Source organism: Maylandia zebra, linkage group LG5, assembly GCF_041146795.1.
Source record: "Maylandia zebra isolate NMK-2024a linkage group LG5, Mzebra_GT3a, whole genome shotgun sequence".
Classification (NCBI taxonomy): Eukaryota; Metazoa; Chordata; class Actinopteri; order Cichliformes; family Cichlidae; genus Maylandia; species Maylandia zebra.
Window position 1 is genome coordinate 20,067,940 of NC_135171.1, and position 17,543 is coordinate 20,085,482.

General features: G+C 42.0%; 1 protein-coding gene across 1 annotated transcript in view; it reads left to right on the plus strand.

Annotated features, from left to right (window-relative positions):
• Positions 1–17,543, plus strand: part of LOC101472613 (low-density lipoprotein receptor-related protein 1) — a 101,908-nt gene that overhangs the window by 40,580 nt on the left and 43,785 nt on the right. Inside the window, exons 7-16 of the mRNA XM_012917475.5 lie at positions 7,739–7,901; positions 9,396–9,618; positions 11,209–11,398; positions 11,482–11,625; positions 12,695–12,931; positions 13,247–13,427; positions 14,474–14,696; positions 15,993–16,182; positions 16,286–16,411; positions 17,000–17,140. Coding sequence (XP_012772929.2) covers positions 7,739–7,901; positions 9,396–9,618; positions 11,209–11,398; positions 11,482–11,625; positions 12,695–12,931; positions 13,247–13,427; positions 14,474–14,696; positions 15,993–16,182; positions 16,286–16,411; positions 17,000–17,140 — 1,818 coding nt within the window. The remainder of the gene's footprint in view (positions 1–7,738; positions 7,902–9,395; positions 9,619–11,208; positions 11,399–11,481; positions 11,626–12,694; positions 12,932–13,246; positions 13,428–14,473; positions 14,697–15,992; positions 16,183–16,285; positions 16,412–16,999; positions 17,141–17,543) is intronic.

Consider the following 17,543-nt stretch of genomic DNA (forward strand, 5'->3'; position numbering starts at 1 on the left):
TCCCCTCACATCTGCTTGGAGTGCAACCACTTGTCTCTCACTCTCTCCACATTCCTTTTCCATGTGACTAAAAGAATGAAGTAACATGACAGAAATGACTTGCTCAGCGCCGACCGTCATAGAAAGTTTAGAAGCAGAATAGTGACAGACAGGCGAGCTCTGGTTTCCACATGCACACACAATGTGGTGCAGCTGTCTTTTGGAAATGTGCTAGTTGTAAACCAGATGATACTAGACAAGCTTAGAGCAGGAAAAATGGGGGATTTTATCATCAGAGTAGAAAAAACTAAATAAAAAAGCATTTCTCTGTGTGTGTTCGCTATTGCTACATTCGTCATGAGCTCATTACTGCACATCAGTACATCATAACGCCCATCTCAAAATTACAGAAAGTGCCACATCATTACAGAGCTTGCCTTTAAGGATACAGTATTTGAGAGTAGTAATAATAATAATTATGATCAAAGTCATTCAAAAACAAGAATTATCACAGTTGCTATAATTGTGCAGCTGTAACCAGAACCTTACAACCGACTTGCCAATTTAAGAACCAGAAGCATTTTTTATTTATTTATTTATTTTTCCATAAAGGAAATTCCATCAGCCTCAGCTGGTTTCCTCACGCCTGTCCTCCACGCACATGCACGCCCACACACACTGCAGTGTTCGTTTGTAGGCACAGACACATGTGTGCGCACCCACGCACTGACAAGATGGAGCACTGGCTGCATTGAAGAGCAAGGACAGGATGTGCATGACAGATGATGCAGGATTAGAGATGCTGTAAATGTGGAAGCAATCGAAGGGCGCTGCTTTTTCTGTATCCTTGTCACCGTATTGTGGTTTCTGTGTCATTGTTGTTGATGGAAAATGCATTTCGGTTGCTAATGAGGCAAATCAAAATATGCTGAATTAAAGCAAGCGTATCCGAGGCACAAAAGGGTTGCTGGGTATGAGCTACATAATATGGAAAGATGTGTAGATCTTTATGCTATAATGACTTTAAAAACAAACATTTATGGCTGTGTACTTTGAGCCGTGTAAAGAATAAACAGTACAAACGGGCAAGAGTTTTTGTCATCCGTTCCACATGATGATTTGAAGGGACTGCCCATCAGACTTCATCTTTTGTACAGGCTGGAAGGAGGAAGGAGCAGATTTACACTTACAGTTAACGTCAAAGGAGCCAGCGGGCTCCAGTAACAGGGATTTACATAGGAAATGACGCACATGTGATCAGAGTGACTCATGACCTCACTATTTCACAGATGAGTTGTCCAGATGTGTCTCCACCCGCGAACACTGTCACTCTCTTTAGCCACATTGCCTTTTTTATTTTTATTTATTTTTTTTGTACTCTCAAATTTCTGAAATAAACAAATTTAAAATCAGGCAAACTTTTAATGGGATGACAGAACAAGTCTATAGCCATGATGCAGCACGTTTAAAGTGTGCTATAATAATTAGCATTCCTATACACAAAGCACAAACTAAAGCATATAACAAATATGCATATTGATAATCATACTACTTCAAAAGTACTACAAAGTAATGCTGCTACTGCTTCACCCTGCTTCACCCACAAACATCTGCCTCCTGCTCAGCTTGAGGAAAAATCATGGGATTTTGCAGTGTAGGATCCATCTTTCTGGCACATTAATGTCCGCACTAAATTTCATGGCGTTAATCCCTGTTACTGGAGCCTTCCAAATAAGATTTACATTTTTAGAACCTTTGTTCCTGTTTGATGTACGATGATGGAGGTCAGAGGATTGTTTAAAAAGGAAAGTTGCAAAAATACCTCCTTAACATTTGATGATTTTTTTCCCCCGTTTATCTCAGCACTTTCTTATTTAATAAACTGTATGTTGTTCTGCACCATTTATTCTACACCGTGGCTCTGCAGAAAACAACTATCCTTTTAATATACAGGCCGAAAAAACACTCAGAAAGCTGAGTAAACTTTACTGTGAGCAAAATGTTAATAAAAGGAGCTGCCAAAAAAGATGACAAACAAAAAAAACCTAAAAGCTAACTAAACTAACAAAGCTGAATTAAGGCTTAAATAGAAATCACAGAGAAGCTGAGAGCATGAGCTATAGAACACTTTTCCTTGACCTCAATGGGAAATGTCACAAGGTGAAGGAAAGGTGTGTAGGAGACGTGATAAGGCTAAGTCTACTCAGCCTAGGTTCCTTAACAGCACGATGTCAGATATCTGCTGTGTCGAAACTACAACATCCAGTAGATGGACTACAACATGCACGCCTTACCTGACCCTTTTGTTTTGCTTCTGTCCGGTAAAGGATCTACTACGAGCCATCTGAATGTTTCAATATGTAACTACCAAGAAGCAGCGGCGTGGCATTCAGAGATCAGCTGCGCGTTTATCAGCCTGTTCAAAATTCAAACCATATCAATAGGTTACGGCACGAAATGGAAAATGCATTTATAATTAACATGCAGGTGATCTGCGCAACTTTGTCAATTATCTATGAATGGTGGGATGGCATTATCCTCTTTCATGAAGGATGGTCCAGTGTATCCTCTGCTAAAGGATGTAATAAAGGAAGCACAGACAGAAGCACCTTTCCTTAGTATTTATTTACAGTTCCTCTTATTATGACTGCGACACAGATACTTCCACGTCTACTCTCTCAGTTAGAAACCTTTCTAAAGGAAACTGACTTGACAAAACTTGTGGTACACACAAGCTCTGTCAAGGAGACATGGTAACATGAAAAACAAATACCAAACATATTTCCCTTTTTTAGGGAACACAGAAAGACGTGACAGAGGGAAGGACAGACGGAAACAACAAGGACACTAAGCAAGCAAATATGAAACTGAAGCGAAATACAAATCAAGTATCCAGAGCTAACGCTAGAGCAGCAGGACAGTCTAAACTGGTACCCAAGAGCTCAAATGAAATCAAACAGAGATAAGTTTACATTTACTAAAAATCAGCCTTTGATGCTTCATGCTATGCACAGGAGGGCTGATCCCGGAGCTGCCAGTAAGCCCCCCTCATCTCAGCTTGTACTCTAAGAGCCAAAGTACCTGCTACCCTTGCACAACCAGCTACAGTACGCTGCTTAGGACAGACACTGGCCTGAAATCTCCTTAAAGGGTCATGTGCTGTTAAAAGGCAAGCCAGTCAGCACATTTTTAAGTCTTTCCATTCAACACTTGGTCAGCTTTAAGTTTCCCTCGCTCCCTTTCTGCTCCTTTACCCGCCTCACTCATTTTAGTTTGCACATTTTTTCTTATTTAACACGGGGACTGGGTTGTGCAGTATGAGGGACTGGTGTTAAAGCTTCAAACATTTCAAATTGACAGCCATGAAGTCTCAAAGCCATATCCGCCGCTTTAAACGCGATAATACTGATAGAAGCACGCTAATGCGTCCTTCTGTTAGCGGCGTAGTACAATGCTGGGCCCCGTGACCGCCCTACTACGTGCGCAGTTGCTTGTGTAAAACGTTGTTGAGCTCCTAGAAATAAATTTTAACTCCATTAGCTAGTCATGCACTTGTTTTTCTTAGACCAATGGGGAGCAGCCTACGAACAAGAAAACACGAAGAAAATGAGTTGTTTAGAGAAAGGAAGGCTAAATGAATAAGGCAGCTGTTTCTGTTTTTTCAATTATACGGTGCTGTTTTTTATAGCATAGTTTCAGACAGACAGAGCTGCAGTTAATGAATCCAGACTGTTTTCCCACCTCTGGGGAACAGACAAAGGGGAGGAATGGGGGATGATGCATGGAGGAGGAGAGAGAGGAGAATGGGAGGAGATAGAAAAGTCTGTGGCTTTGCTGAGGCCATTTCTGCTCAGCAGAGGTGTAGGAAAACCTTTTTTTTTCATGGTTTTCAGTAATCTTGCACAATCTCCTCTTTTCTCCCTCAGTTGTTTACCCAGGGTTTAATCTGGGAATCGGTGTTGTGAGGCAGCTGGAAGCATTTAAACAGAGAACTCTGTGTTAAAAATTAAGAGCACCTTTGGGACTTACGGCCGCTGATTCCATAAACCTCAGAAATGCTGCTGCACAATTGCCAAGTTTCCCTAGTGGAAATCAGATCTCTCCCTCGCCATCTTTCTTCTCTTCTCACTTTTTTTTGTCTTTCTCTTTCTCTGTACTGCTGCATTTTTCTTTTATCCCTTTTCCACTTTTGTTCAGGCTCAAAATATTTGAAGGTGGTCCGTTTGCCTTCCTTTTGTTTTTTTAAGCTCTTCACAAAAAATGTGAGTTATGTTTTTTTTAAACAAGAGTTTAAACAGATTTATTGGTTCATTGCTGGTGAATTTTCACTATGGGCACTTTTACTGCATTCTTATACTAAGGAATCTGCTCCATCATTTCCCGAACCCAAACGTTTCTTTCCTGGTTGAAAAAAATTGATCCTCAGGTTTCCCCTAAAGTCAGCACGGGGACCTGATCACTCTGGTAAACATACTGCCATGTTACACCACCACCCAAACCTCCGAGCGCTGCGTGGCCAAGGACCCCTACAGTATGACTTTAGCCCTACATACGAAGTGTTTGCGTAGAGTGTGTTAGGATAGTTCTGTGGAGAGCTGAGCCAAAGCAGCTGTGAAAATACAGGCTTTGTGATATGTGAAGCCTGCCTCACCAGGATTTCTCTTACTTTCTCCCTAGTATATGCATAGTTTGTATCTGCCATGCCAAAATGAATATTTACAGGTACGTTTGCTGGTGCTGGAAGAAGTATTCAGCTGTTTTGCATAAGTAAAGGTAAAAAAGTAGCAAAGGGTTATGTTCACAGCTTGTTTCTGTGGCATCTCAAGAGACTAAGAGCAAAGAAAAATAAATTTATGTTGGTCGGTTGCATGAAGATGGCTGATTTCATAGTCAGTCTTCTGTCATATGTTCCCCCTGCACAGACTGCATAATATTTGGCCTCCATGGAGCCTGACTTTCAGATTTTTGAAAGTGATGAGCAATAGGTCTCCAGGCTTTCAAGATGTCTTTGACAGAGAATCACAAACTAGTACTTCTGCACCAACAAGTAGATTCCCAAATTTGTAGAAGACTTGGCACATTTCGACATGCAGTCCAGTATGTCCTAAAAAAGGATCTGAGGAAAGTGGACAAGTAGAGGACAAAAAAAGAAAAGTGTAGGGGCTTAAGAAAAACTATCTACATAATATGAGGAGTAACTTAGTCATTAGGAAACAGACACCTGACACAGGACCTGAGAGATTGCAATTTCTTTAAGTATTTTTTAGGAATAGTTCTCCAGGTTTCTTAAAGGACATTCAAAGCTCTTCTTTGGATGCCGGCTGCCTTTTCTGTTCTGTTCTCTATCAAGATGATCCCACATTGCTTTGATATTGAGGTCTGAGCCCTGGGGAGGCCTATGACCCGTGGCTGATAGTGATCTATTGTGTTTGGAATCATTTCTTGCTAATTGGATGTTTTCCTTTTTCCACATTGACAATTCCATTGATTTTGACAAGATTCCTAACACCACAGGTTGAAATCCAGACCTAAACCATGACAGAGCCTGCAAAATGTTTTACAGATGGCTTTAGACACTCAGTGTTGCACCTCTCTGCTGAACCCATCTTTAAATATAGATTTTTCAGCCCAGTTTTTTGTGCAATTTGGACAACTTTTCAGCCTTTTTGCTCATTTTCCTTTCCTTAGGAATGGCCTTTTCACAGCCATCCTTCCACTGAGAGCATTTCTAATTAGGCTTTGGCAAACAGTAGATGGATCAACTAGATTTTATTTTGGCTGCTTGTTTGTGTCATTGTTACAATTTTTTCTTTTTTGCTGTCTTTAATATATTTTTATGTCTGTGAAGACTTTTGAACCTTTTGCGTTATCCAGATAAAATTCACTTGACTAACGCCAACAAACTCAGTTACTAAACTGCTTCCGCAAACACAGATAACTGCTAATTAGTGCTGCGTAACATCCAAATAAAATACTGTAATTTCCCTCAACAAAAATGAAGCACAGACTTTGCAGATTGGCTGTTAGTACAATTACCCACACAGCAAGCCTTATCATTTGTCAGGTAATTGCATAAAGACACCAGCACAAACAGAGAAGTCCAGTTCAGTGACTTGAGTAAGCAGCCTAGCAGTCATTTAGGGGCAAGTTCAGCCTGTGTCGACGCCCACCTGTCATAAAGCATCCCCACGTCTAATAATGCTTAACTTTAAGGCTTAATTTAAGCCAAACAGGTATGTAACCAATAAAACCCCTATGTAATAAAGGTGAAAATCAGACAAAGCAAAGAAATGTAATGTGAGAATATTTTAGAACTGTGTAATGCCATCTGGCACTGGTGATGTCATTTCCTGCAAGATGTTTGCAGTAATGACCAGGGAGTTCCGATGCAGGACTGAGGTTCTGGCTACAGCTTCCTCCGAATGTCCAAATGTCAACACACAGACGCACACATACCTGCCTTACTTTGAGTATGACTTAAGAGCTTGCTGTAAACTTGGCATGAATCAAATATAAACACCAGAAAAATTAAACACACATGGTGATGAGAAGCACTTTACTGTGAGGAAAAAGTATTTGTTAAGCCACATCTTTTAAAACAGTATTGGAAATCGACTTTATTCATTTACCAGCAGTTCAAAAGGAAAGAGACTAATCATGTTTTACAACTTTATATGATGTATACTTTGTTAAAAGTATAGAATTAACAGTAAAAAAGTTACAGCACTCATATGAAAAGGAGTATAGTCTGCAATATATAAAATATATTATTGGATTATTCCTTACTTAATTATTTCTGGTCTGAGCTTTGAGCTTTTTTCCAACCTGCCAGATAAATGAAGGTATTTGAAAAATATATCCATTTCAGCATTAAGAGTACGTATAAAAATGCAAAATATAAAGAACTTATGCGTAATTCTCTTGCCCTTGTGCTTCACCAATGCACTGTACTTAAATTGGTAACAGTGAGAGTAACAGGTAGTGATAATTCCAGGCCTTTAATATCCTCCCATCTCCATTCATCTTCAACAAAAGCTTTCTGTCTTTGATTGTTGGCTCTGACTCATTGCGGCCGTGCTGCTGTTTGATGAAGAAGGGGGTCTGTTAATGTAACGTTTCTTTTTACTCTATTTTCTCCTTCCTCAGACCCCTCCCCTCTTCACCGCATTCGGCACAGTTTTGATAGGGGAAGGGACGTTACAGTCTTTATGTCGGTCTGAATTTGAGCTTCGGTAGGCTTTAAATGTTCCATAAACTTTGCGTGTGGTGCTGTGCTGTGCGCTGTACGTGTTTGATTTTTGTCCCGTATGTGGGGAGTGGAGCCTGGGGAAAATAAACCCAGTGAAAAACCACACAGAGCCGTCAGCTCTGAGGTACCACTATGGCAACATCACATAACCCGAAGCAACAAACAGGCTCTCTCATATTTTGCTGAAGTGATTTTAAGTGACAGACACAGTACTTAGACTCTGGCTAATTGGCGTTAGCTGTCGTCTTGTTTGTCAGTCAGGGAAAGCGATCCGAATGCGAACCTGACGTCCTGGACTGTGTGCGAATGTGTGCATGAGAGAGAGTGTCTGCAGCACACTGCTGCAGACGAGCCAAACCTCTTACCCATCTCCTAGAAATAAAAACAACATCATCGCACGCCACAAGTTCCATACTAGTCACTGAATCATTACAAGTACAGTTTTTGCTTCACCTTGCTCCCTCTGTGTCCCATCTTCTCCCCCACCCCACTTCCAACTTTTCTATCCAGATGTGGAGCAGATGGCCATTGACTGGCTGACCGGAAACTTCTACTTTGTGGACGACGTGGATGACAGGATCTTCGTGTGTGACAAGAATGGGCAGACATGTGTTACCCTCCTGGATCAGGAGCTGTACAACCCCAAAGGCATCGCTCTGGACCCCACCATGGGGTGAGTGTGGTCACTTTCTTAAAGTACGGAGGGAAGGACATCACACAAACTTTGTCCAGCAACTGCGTTGTGTCATCCATCGCTGTTATTCAACTTTAAAATATGTGGAAATAGAGGGAAAAAAACAGGATAAATTGGATGTTTGGAAGCTGGAGTAATTGAGCGCAGATGTTGGCGGTATGCTGACTGTATAAGGTTTTGAGAGGAAAAGCATGTTTTTGTTTTCGGCTCTTTTGTTTATGACCAAACTTTCCAGTGCGTCTGTCTCTGCGGCGCGTGGTCGTGATTCTGAGAGATCGTTCTTCGGAGAAAACTGCGCGAATGCAAGAATGTGCGTTCGCGTGCACGTATTTGCTTGTAGTTTTCCTCCCACACGGCTTTCTCTGCTGTAATTGGTTCGTTCAGGAACAGGTAGAGCTGCTGGAGCTGGCTTTTCTTTTGGTAATCGGCAGTGTCATTAGAGGGAGAAAACAGCAATAACAAACACTGGCACAGCAAAAAAAGTCTTAGTTGTGCTTTTAATCTGCAGGCTGATTTACTTTGAGTGACATACAAGTAAAAGACAAAATTTTATAAATAAATAAATAACATCGTTCTATTTTTCCTGCCTTCATCTACTCATTAGCAGTTGCTCCGTTTCTCTGTTATGAAAGGATTTTGAGAGGTCTACTTTAGAGAAGGACTCACAGCTCGCTTGTGTAACACATGTTTTTCACAGTAGACGCTGTTTGTTAACACGTTTACAGAGACTGTGAGCAGGATTTGATGTCATAAACAAGTTATTTTATTTTATTTTTTTATATTTCTGCTCTGGCAACAATGAAAACTTATGGTCTAACAAACTGGTTTTGGAAGGAAAAAATGTTATCAGATCTCAAATATCCATCAAAAAGCCCAAAATAAAGTTTTCAGTATTTTTTCCAACCAGAAGTTAAAGTCTGTCAATCAGCAGCATCTCTGGGAGCGGGCTATAAGGTGCTCCCGACACCTCCTGAAATATGTTTGGTCTCCCTGGCACCCCCCACCCTACTCCCACCCAAAAAGCCACTGGACTAGAGTGCTGTTAATCTTACAGTACCCAACAGTAATAGGTGAGAGCACAGATAGGACCAGTAGGAATGTAACCGAGTACATTTACTCAACTACTTTCTCAGGCTTTATGTACTTGTAGTTCATTTACAGGTGACGTCTTGCTTGTAAATGAGACATCTAGTCTGTGTGGGATTACCTGTATAAATAAAGGTTATAATAGGCTATACTTTTTAGTTACTGAAAAAGTCAGAATACTTTTTCTATTTTAAAAAGTATCTATTACAAGATTATGTTTGCATATTAAATCGGCAATATGACACAGGGCTGCATATAGCCTTGAAAACTGTGCTTTGCAGACCAATTTGCATATTTGGTGCCCCCTGTGCCCCCCTTGTACTCCATTTAGAAAAATCATGAAAACACCCCTGCTATCAGTCCGTTTCTTCTCACTTCTTTCTATAGGAAGGTGTTCTTCACAGACTACGGACAGATCCCCAAGGTGGAGCGCTGTGACATGGATGGCCAGAACCGCACCAAGTTGGTGGACAGTAAGATCGTCTTCCCCCACGGCATCACGCTGGACCTTGTCAGCAGGCTGGTGTACTGGGCTGATGCCTATCTAGACTATATTGAGGTGGTGGACTATGAAGGCAAGAACCGGCACACCATCATTCAGGGACTGCTGGTAAGAAAATAATCTCATTATTATCTCTCTTTAGCTGTAAGAAATTCCCCATAACGCCGTCTAACATGCTCTGGAGCTCTATACACGATACGTTACCCCAGTGTGCGCCTTTAATGCGTTTTTAGCCAGTGAGTGATTAGCAGGGAGAAGATGGTGGACATTTGGCTTTTCATTAAATAAGCTGATTAATCGTGTCCAATATTGAGGCTGTTGATGTTGCTGCGCTGTTGAAGCACATTGGCTCTTAAACCTGTTACCATGGCTTTTACTGTGATCTGTGGGGGAAGTAACAGCTTTCATTTACTCACTGAACCTAAGGGCACAGACATGCACACACACACACACACACACTTAAACCGCCACCTCTTGTAATATATGTGTGTGTGCGCACCTGTGATAGACCATTAGTACATGCACATCCTTCACTTACAGGATAAAAAGAACCGTGGTTATGGATGGTGCTGAGTCAGGGCTGTTTTACCAAGTCGGTGTATGTGTTTGCTGAGACTTAGCACACACTCTCTTAAAGGTGCAAGCTGCGTAAAAAGTAACGTTCAGATCACACACTCTGGCCAACACAATCCGTCAGTCTGGTTTGTGTTGTCTACATGTGGAAGCTAAGGTGACCTAATGCACTATTGTTAATTGTTGCCTGAATCCAGATTATGATAGGAAGCAGTATGTAAATGTAATCTTTAAGGTAGTCTGTGTTTATCAGCGATATCCACAATGACAGGCCTCAGTTCCATGTCAGATTTCGTGTTGTTCCGGTGTTTTTGTATTTCCTGCTGACTTTGTCAGCTAAAGGCAAGTGCTGTGTGAGCAATCATCATGTTTGAGAGCTCTGGACTATTTTTGGTCTCGGTCACACTTTGCACCATGCTGACCACGGGAAATTCTACTTTTTGGACAAGTGGCTTTTTAAAATTGTATATTGGGGCACCTCAAACAGCTTGACCACTGTTCTACACATGTGCGCATGGTTTATTAAACTAAAGGTGACATAGCAACACAGCATTTGTTTAATGGTAAAAGAGTTTTTTAAAAATCTAACCATCGGAAATGTCACCAAGAAGATCACAAAGAGGAGAGAACTGTTTTGTTTTGGTGGTAAGTTGCCATGGAATGAGGAAAATAATAGCTACCAAATTGTCCCCATACAGAGAAAATAAAAGACTCGCTCAAGGAAAATGTCACAAAGCAAGGAGTGACAGATCCATTGTTGTATATTGGCGATGCAGGGGAGTGCACTACTAAAAAAACAGCTCTTGGATTGCATTTATTTGTTCAAATTTATGAAAGTTAAACCCCTTTTTATGAGGTTACACACAAAGGCAAGACTAAAGTGTTTCTGCGTAGACGTCACGAGGGCTTAGATGATTTTTTACAGTCTCTGCAGACTAATAAAGCGCTTGTAGGTCTATTTTTTTGTAAAGACTGTTAGTCAGAGAGACTTTGTTTATGGAAAACTTATTTTGTATGAGTATTTGTACATGTAAGTTTAACAACAAGAGACGAAACACATGAAATACTGAAAAAAATAAAGCGTTTTTTGTGCTTTCCTCTCCCTCTGATTTGTGTTGTTTTTAGATTGAGCATCTGTATGGGCTGACTGTATTTGAAAACTATCTCTACGCCACCAACTCAGACAACGCTAACATGCAGCCCAAGACCAGTGTGATCAGGGTGAACCGCTTCAACAGCACAGACTACCAGGTGGTGACCAGGGTGGACAAGGGAGGAGCTCTGCACGTCTACCACCAGAGACGGCAGCCCCCAGGTAGACATGCCCGCACATATACATCATTCCTAGGTGGATATTTTATTATGAGACTCATTTTTTCCCTCTTTCTTGGTTTCTAGTGCGCAGCCACGCATGCGAGGAGGACCAGTTTGGGAAGGCTGGAGGTTGCTCCGACATCTGTCTGTTGGGGAATGGCCAAAAGACGCGGACTTGCCGCTGTCGCTCTGGATTTAGCTTGGGTAGCGATGGCAAATCTTGCAAAAGTGAGTGGGAATGAACGGTGACTGAGCTCCAGCGATTGTAAATCAACACATCCATCAAAAGTTATCTGCGTGTCAAACATTCACTGTAGCAGTATTCCCAGACGAGGGTGGGCTCCTGAATTTCCCAGTGGGTGTATGGGGGGCATAGCTCAAGTAATTTGAAATTTTACTAAGAAAGAAACAAGTTTGTTGAATTGTGTCGTGCATAAGATTGTTACATGTAGAAATGCCATTTTTTTAAGAATTTGGACGGTCTTTTTAGACTTTCTACATGTGCCCTATGAGAAGGTATTATAAAGGCCTTTCTATGAGAAGAGCTGCTTTAAGTGTATTTTGGTCTCAACTGTTGCCTTGGCTCGGATCCATGTAGATTCAGTTTGAAGTCACCAGATTAACAGATGTCTCGAGCAGTTGCTGTCTGTCTGTGTTCATTCTCCTGTAGATTTAATCCTGCTATCTCACTGTTTGAGTTTAAGCACAACTCTCTCCCTCTACCTCAGTGACTCTATATCAAATGATCTGCGAACCAAGTTGTACAAGTCATTTATCGATGTATGAAACGATCTCTTCTGCTGTCCTGCATATGCAGTCTTTCTGTTCTCAAGTTATTTGCAGAGTTGAGTTTTCTGAAAGTAACGCCGGCACTGAGCTCCAGCATTTGTTTTATGTATTTTAACAGCATTGCTGGCTCTTTGCTGGCCGCTCCACAAAGCTGTCAGTGTGATTCAGCTTATTCTGAGAAGTGTTTTACTATCCACCAATAACAGCTTTATATTGATCTGCCTACTGAGAAAAGAACGTCCTTGAAAATGGCAATATTGATTGACCCAAAGGGCACCCATCCTCTTCTTTCGCTGTCTCATTAAAAATCACTTAATTTTCATTTTTGGGCTTTTGTTGAACTTGCATTTTTTTTAACATTAATAATCCATATAAATTATTCAGAAATAACTGTGTCAGCATATGAGTTGGCCTCTAATTTTGATTCCTTTAAAAAAAATAAAGTAAAGAACAGTAAATGATGGTCTAAGTTGAAGTGTTTTACCTTTATTCCCTTGTTTTGCCACAGAACCAGAGCACGAGCTCTTCCTGGTCTATGGTAAAGGTCGCCCGGGGGTCATCAGAGGCATGGACATGAATGCTAAGGTGCCAGATGAGTACATGATCCCGATCGAGAATCTAATGAACCCGAGAGCGCTGGATTTTCACGCCGAGACCGAGTTCATTTACTTTGCTGACGCCACCAGCTACATGATTGGGCGCCAGAAGATTGATGGAACGGAGAGGGATACCATTCTGAAGGAAGGTACGGCAACAGCAGCTGATTGGAGAGACCAAAACGACATGCCAAGATTATGAGCTAGTTCGATGATTTTCCATAATAATCTCAAAAACGCATTTCTTAAAATAAAATTTGTAGCCATATTGTAAAAGACTGTTTTTGTTGATCTGGCTTAAAATTATTTGAGATAAAAAAGTGCTTTACAATATGACTCTTATATTCAGTCCAGTTTATAACAAGTAGCAACTACAGCCTCTTTCAGTACCTTACTTATAAAGCATGTGATATGCTTTATGCTGTGTAGAAAAACTTCACAGCCACTGTTTGTGTTTGTCTAAGCGATCCACACGGTGGAGGGTATAGCTGTGGACTGGATGGCTGACAACTTGTACTGGACAGATGACGGGCCCAAGAAAACTATCAGTGTGGCTCGACTGGAAAAGGCTTCACGCACCCGGAAAACACTGATTGAAGGGAAAATGACTCACCCTCGTGCCATTGTAGTGGATCCGCTTCATGGGTAATAAGGATAAAGAGATGAAGGGAGGAATAGAGTGCAGAGAGAACAGATATCAGTAAAGAGCAGTAGAGGAAATGATGGTAATAAGGTACAAGTGAAAGCAGATAAGAGATAATAATAATAATAATAGGTGATCGTTACATCTGGTTGTCTGTCTGATGACTCAAGTAAAAAAAATACCCACCCTGCTGCTCCCCTGTCAGTAAAACCAAAGCAACATTTCTGTCTGCTCTCTTTGTTTGCTTTTATCTTTATCTGTTGCTTTTCCTTGTAAGCAGTATCTTTGTATCATCCAGCCGAAGCCCTTTGATCATTTTTCACCCAGTGCTGCTGACCATTTTCCCCTCGAATTGGCGAGTCCTTTCTGATTACACCTATCACACCTTATTTACTAAAACAGATGGAGCATTTTGTATATTAGTTTCATTAGCTCCATTTCATTTGCATGTAGCCATATTGCTCTTTCAAATAATTCTTTATAATGGTGTACATGGATGTGTCTTATTGATAAGACCTCCTGTGCTCTTTCCTGAGAAATACATGCTCATAAACCCACGCAAAGACACGCACACACATTGGATTGCTAGTGACAGGGTGATGTGTGTCCACACACTTCCCTGGGGAAAGGCACTCACTTCTACTAATGCCTGTAATCAATCAGGCTCAGCAAGGAGGAGGAGAAACTAGCAGAAACCACTAGAAAGAGGAAAAGGCAAGGGAACTATAGAATGCCACTGTTAATGTCGGTCATATTATGGCAAGAAGGGACGTTTCTAATGTCGCACAATAGTGTAGACATCAGTGGTTGACAGGACCTAGAGTACCTGATGACAAACACCGGCATGCCTGTGGGCATATCAGCTGAGACACACTGCTGAGCATTCCCCACTGGTTGGTTTGATGAGTATTGGGTGCTTTAGGGCAGCTAGATAAAATGTCACTGCTTTTGTTAATCCTAAGTGATTCTTTACGATGCACCAATAATATTTACCTTTTCCTGTCTTGCTATCACTTGTACCCATAACAGTTCCCTTGTTATTCCTCAGGTGGATGTATTGGACAGATTGGGAAGAGGATCCTAAGGAAAGCAAGCGTGGAAAGATCGAGCGGGCGTGGATGGATGGCTCAAACAGAAATGTGTTTCTGACCAGTAAAACAGTGCTGTGGCCCAACGGCCTGAGCCTGGACATCCCCCAGGGAATCCTCTACTGGGTGGATGCCTACTACGACCGCATAGAGATGGTCTACCTTAACAGTTCCGGACGCAAGGTCAGAATTAAAATGGTTTAAGAATTGAAGGTTAAAACTGTTTTACTGGAGTCTGGTAACTTCAGACAGGAGTTAAAAACGGGTGTCAGTGCACTAATAAGGAATGCGCTTTAAAGCAGTGGAATAATGTGGGTGGTCTATCACTGTGTAGTACAAACAATGTGGCCTTGAGTTTTGTTAACACTGGTTTCTCCTTGTGTCTGAACTGATATTTTGATTTCACTGAGCTGTGGTGCTATTGGTGCTGTTTTTATAATGCAGAAACTGGAATGGAATCTAAATATTATGCGCGCGCACACACACACACACACACACACACACACACACACACACACACACACACACACACACATTAGTGAAACAAGTGCCAGTCAATGTTTAATGTGCATTTTTATATTGCTATTGCCTAGACACTTATGTTACTTAACCCATGTAATAACTAGTAAAAAACACCAGTCATTGCATCATACTTTATCATCACCATGAGCAAGGTTTGAACTACACTGCTCAAAAAAATTAAAGGGAAAAAAATCATGCTGGATATCTATACTGATGCCGTTGGGTGGACTGAAACATAATGTCCCAAGGGTGTTCGACTGATTTTAGGAGAGGTGAATGTGGGGGCCAGTCAACTCTTGTCACATGAACGCGGGCATTTTCAAGCACCAGAAGGAATCCAGGACCCACTGCACCAGTGTAGGGCCTGACAGTGGGTCCAAGGATTTCATCCTGATGCCTAACTGCAGTCAGGGTGCCACCCTATACCATCACTGAGCCATTATCAAACAGGTCATGTCGTCAACTGTGCAGAAGGTGAACCTGCCGTCATCTATGAAAAGCACAGGGTGGCAGTTGTGGACCTGCCAATTCTGGAATTATAGGGCAAATGCTAATCAGGCTCCATACGGCCCACTATGAGTCTGTCTCTCATTGTCTGTGATGGTTAGACATGCTAACATTTAGACCAGTGGCCTGCTGGAGGTCATATCGTAGTTCTGGCAGTGCTCATCCTATTGACACCGGTCCAGCTGATGGGTTAAAGGCCTTCTACGGCCCTATCCAGCTCTCCTAGAGTAACTGCCTGTCTCTTGGAATCTCCTCCATGTTCTTGAGACTGTCCTGGGAGACACAGCAAACCTTCTTTTCCTCTACTGTAACTGTTATTAATTTCATTAACACCAAACCAGCTGAAACTGACCAACAACCCCATCTGTTACCTAACTGACCATATATATGCAGTAGCGGTTCATTATAAAAACATGCTTTACAGTCTTGCCTCTCTTCTCACATCACCAGACGGTGTATGAAGGTCAGGAGCTGAACCACGCCTTTGGTCTGTGCCACTATAAACACTTTTTGTTCTGGAACGAGTACCGCAGTGGTAGCATTTACAAGTTGGACACCACCACAGGCACTGCCACTCTACTGCGCAACGAGCGACCTCCCATCTTTGAAATTCGAATGTACGATGCTCAGCAGCAGCAAGGTACTGGGAAAAGCGTTATACATAACATCCATCCAAGCATGCTAACTTAAAAAGTATTATTGTCCACAGAGACAGCATCTCATAAGTGCCCATTCATCTACAGGTTCTAATGCATGTCGCGTAAACAATGGAGGCTGCAACAGTCTCTGTCTGGCCATACCAGGAGGGAGGCAGTGTGCCTGTGCAGAAGACCAAGTACTAGACAAAACTGACAACACCAGCTGCAGAGGTTTGTGCATGAACTCATTGTACGTGCTTGTGTGCGTCTGCAGGGTGTTTCTAATGGCACCAGTTTTGCTCCATTACCCACAAGGTTAAGCTTCTTGTATGTCAGACAAGATGAGTCAAGCAGTCTGACTGTATGTTTTCTAAAACTGTTAGTCCTAAAATGTTTGAACAAATGCAGACACACAAGAGCAGGCTACAAGAGCAAGCAACATCTACATACTGTAATGCAATCCAGTGCAAACTGTGCAAAAAACGCTGCCTTTGTGAAGCGTTGTCTTCAAGGTGTTCTTGTTGTTTTGCAACAAAACCAGAGATTACAGTCTTTGTACAAGTGGTTCCCTTCTGGTTTTCTTGATTGTTATGCAAGCACCAGTCAGCTCAGCCTCAGCCTGCTATGGGTGGGTTTTGACTGATGGATTTCATGAATGTTCATGTAATTGTGCTTTTTCACAATTACATTTTTCCCTTCTGTGGAATATTTTCAGAATTCGTTGCAAACTCCTGCTACTTTTATGTCCCTCAGGACCTTTGTTTTTATGTTTTGTTTTTACCTCCACATTGTCTTTAACCTCCTTCTTCTCTTCTACAGCAAACCCCTCTTATGTACCTCCTCCTCAGTGCCAGCCTGGAGAGTTTGCCTGTAAGAACAACCGTTGTATCCAAGAGCGCTGGAAGTGCGACGGAGACAACGACTGTCTGGACAACAGCGATGAGGCTCTTGAACTGTGTTGTGAGTTACTGCCCGTACACGCAAACAAAACAGCTGCCCCTCCTTTTGCTACTGAGTCAGATGGTGTCCTGAATTTGTAGTGGAGCCAGAATGAAATGAGAGATTTTGAATTGAGTGGGCGAGAGTTTGTGTGTGTGTGAATGCCCGTGTATATGCGGGTACACGATTTCTGCGGCTCGGGAAATGCTCTCTGTCTGTCTCTCCGTCTGTCTTTCTGCCTGTGGTCAAAAGTGCAGACAGGTTTCCCTTCCAGACAAAACAACACCCCGTCCAAACCAGCTGGAATATCTACCCTCTCTTGTATTCGTTTTCACCTCACATCTCCGAACTCTCTCACCTTTCCGTTCCCCATCTCCACACACGGCTTCTTGTATTCCTGTTTCTCCCTCGCCCTTCAGTGCGC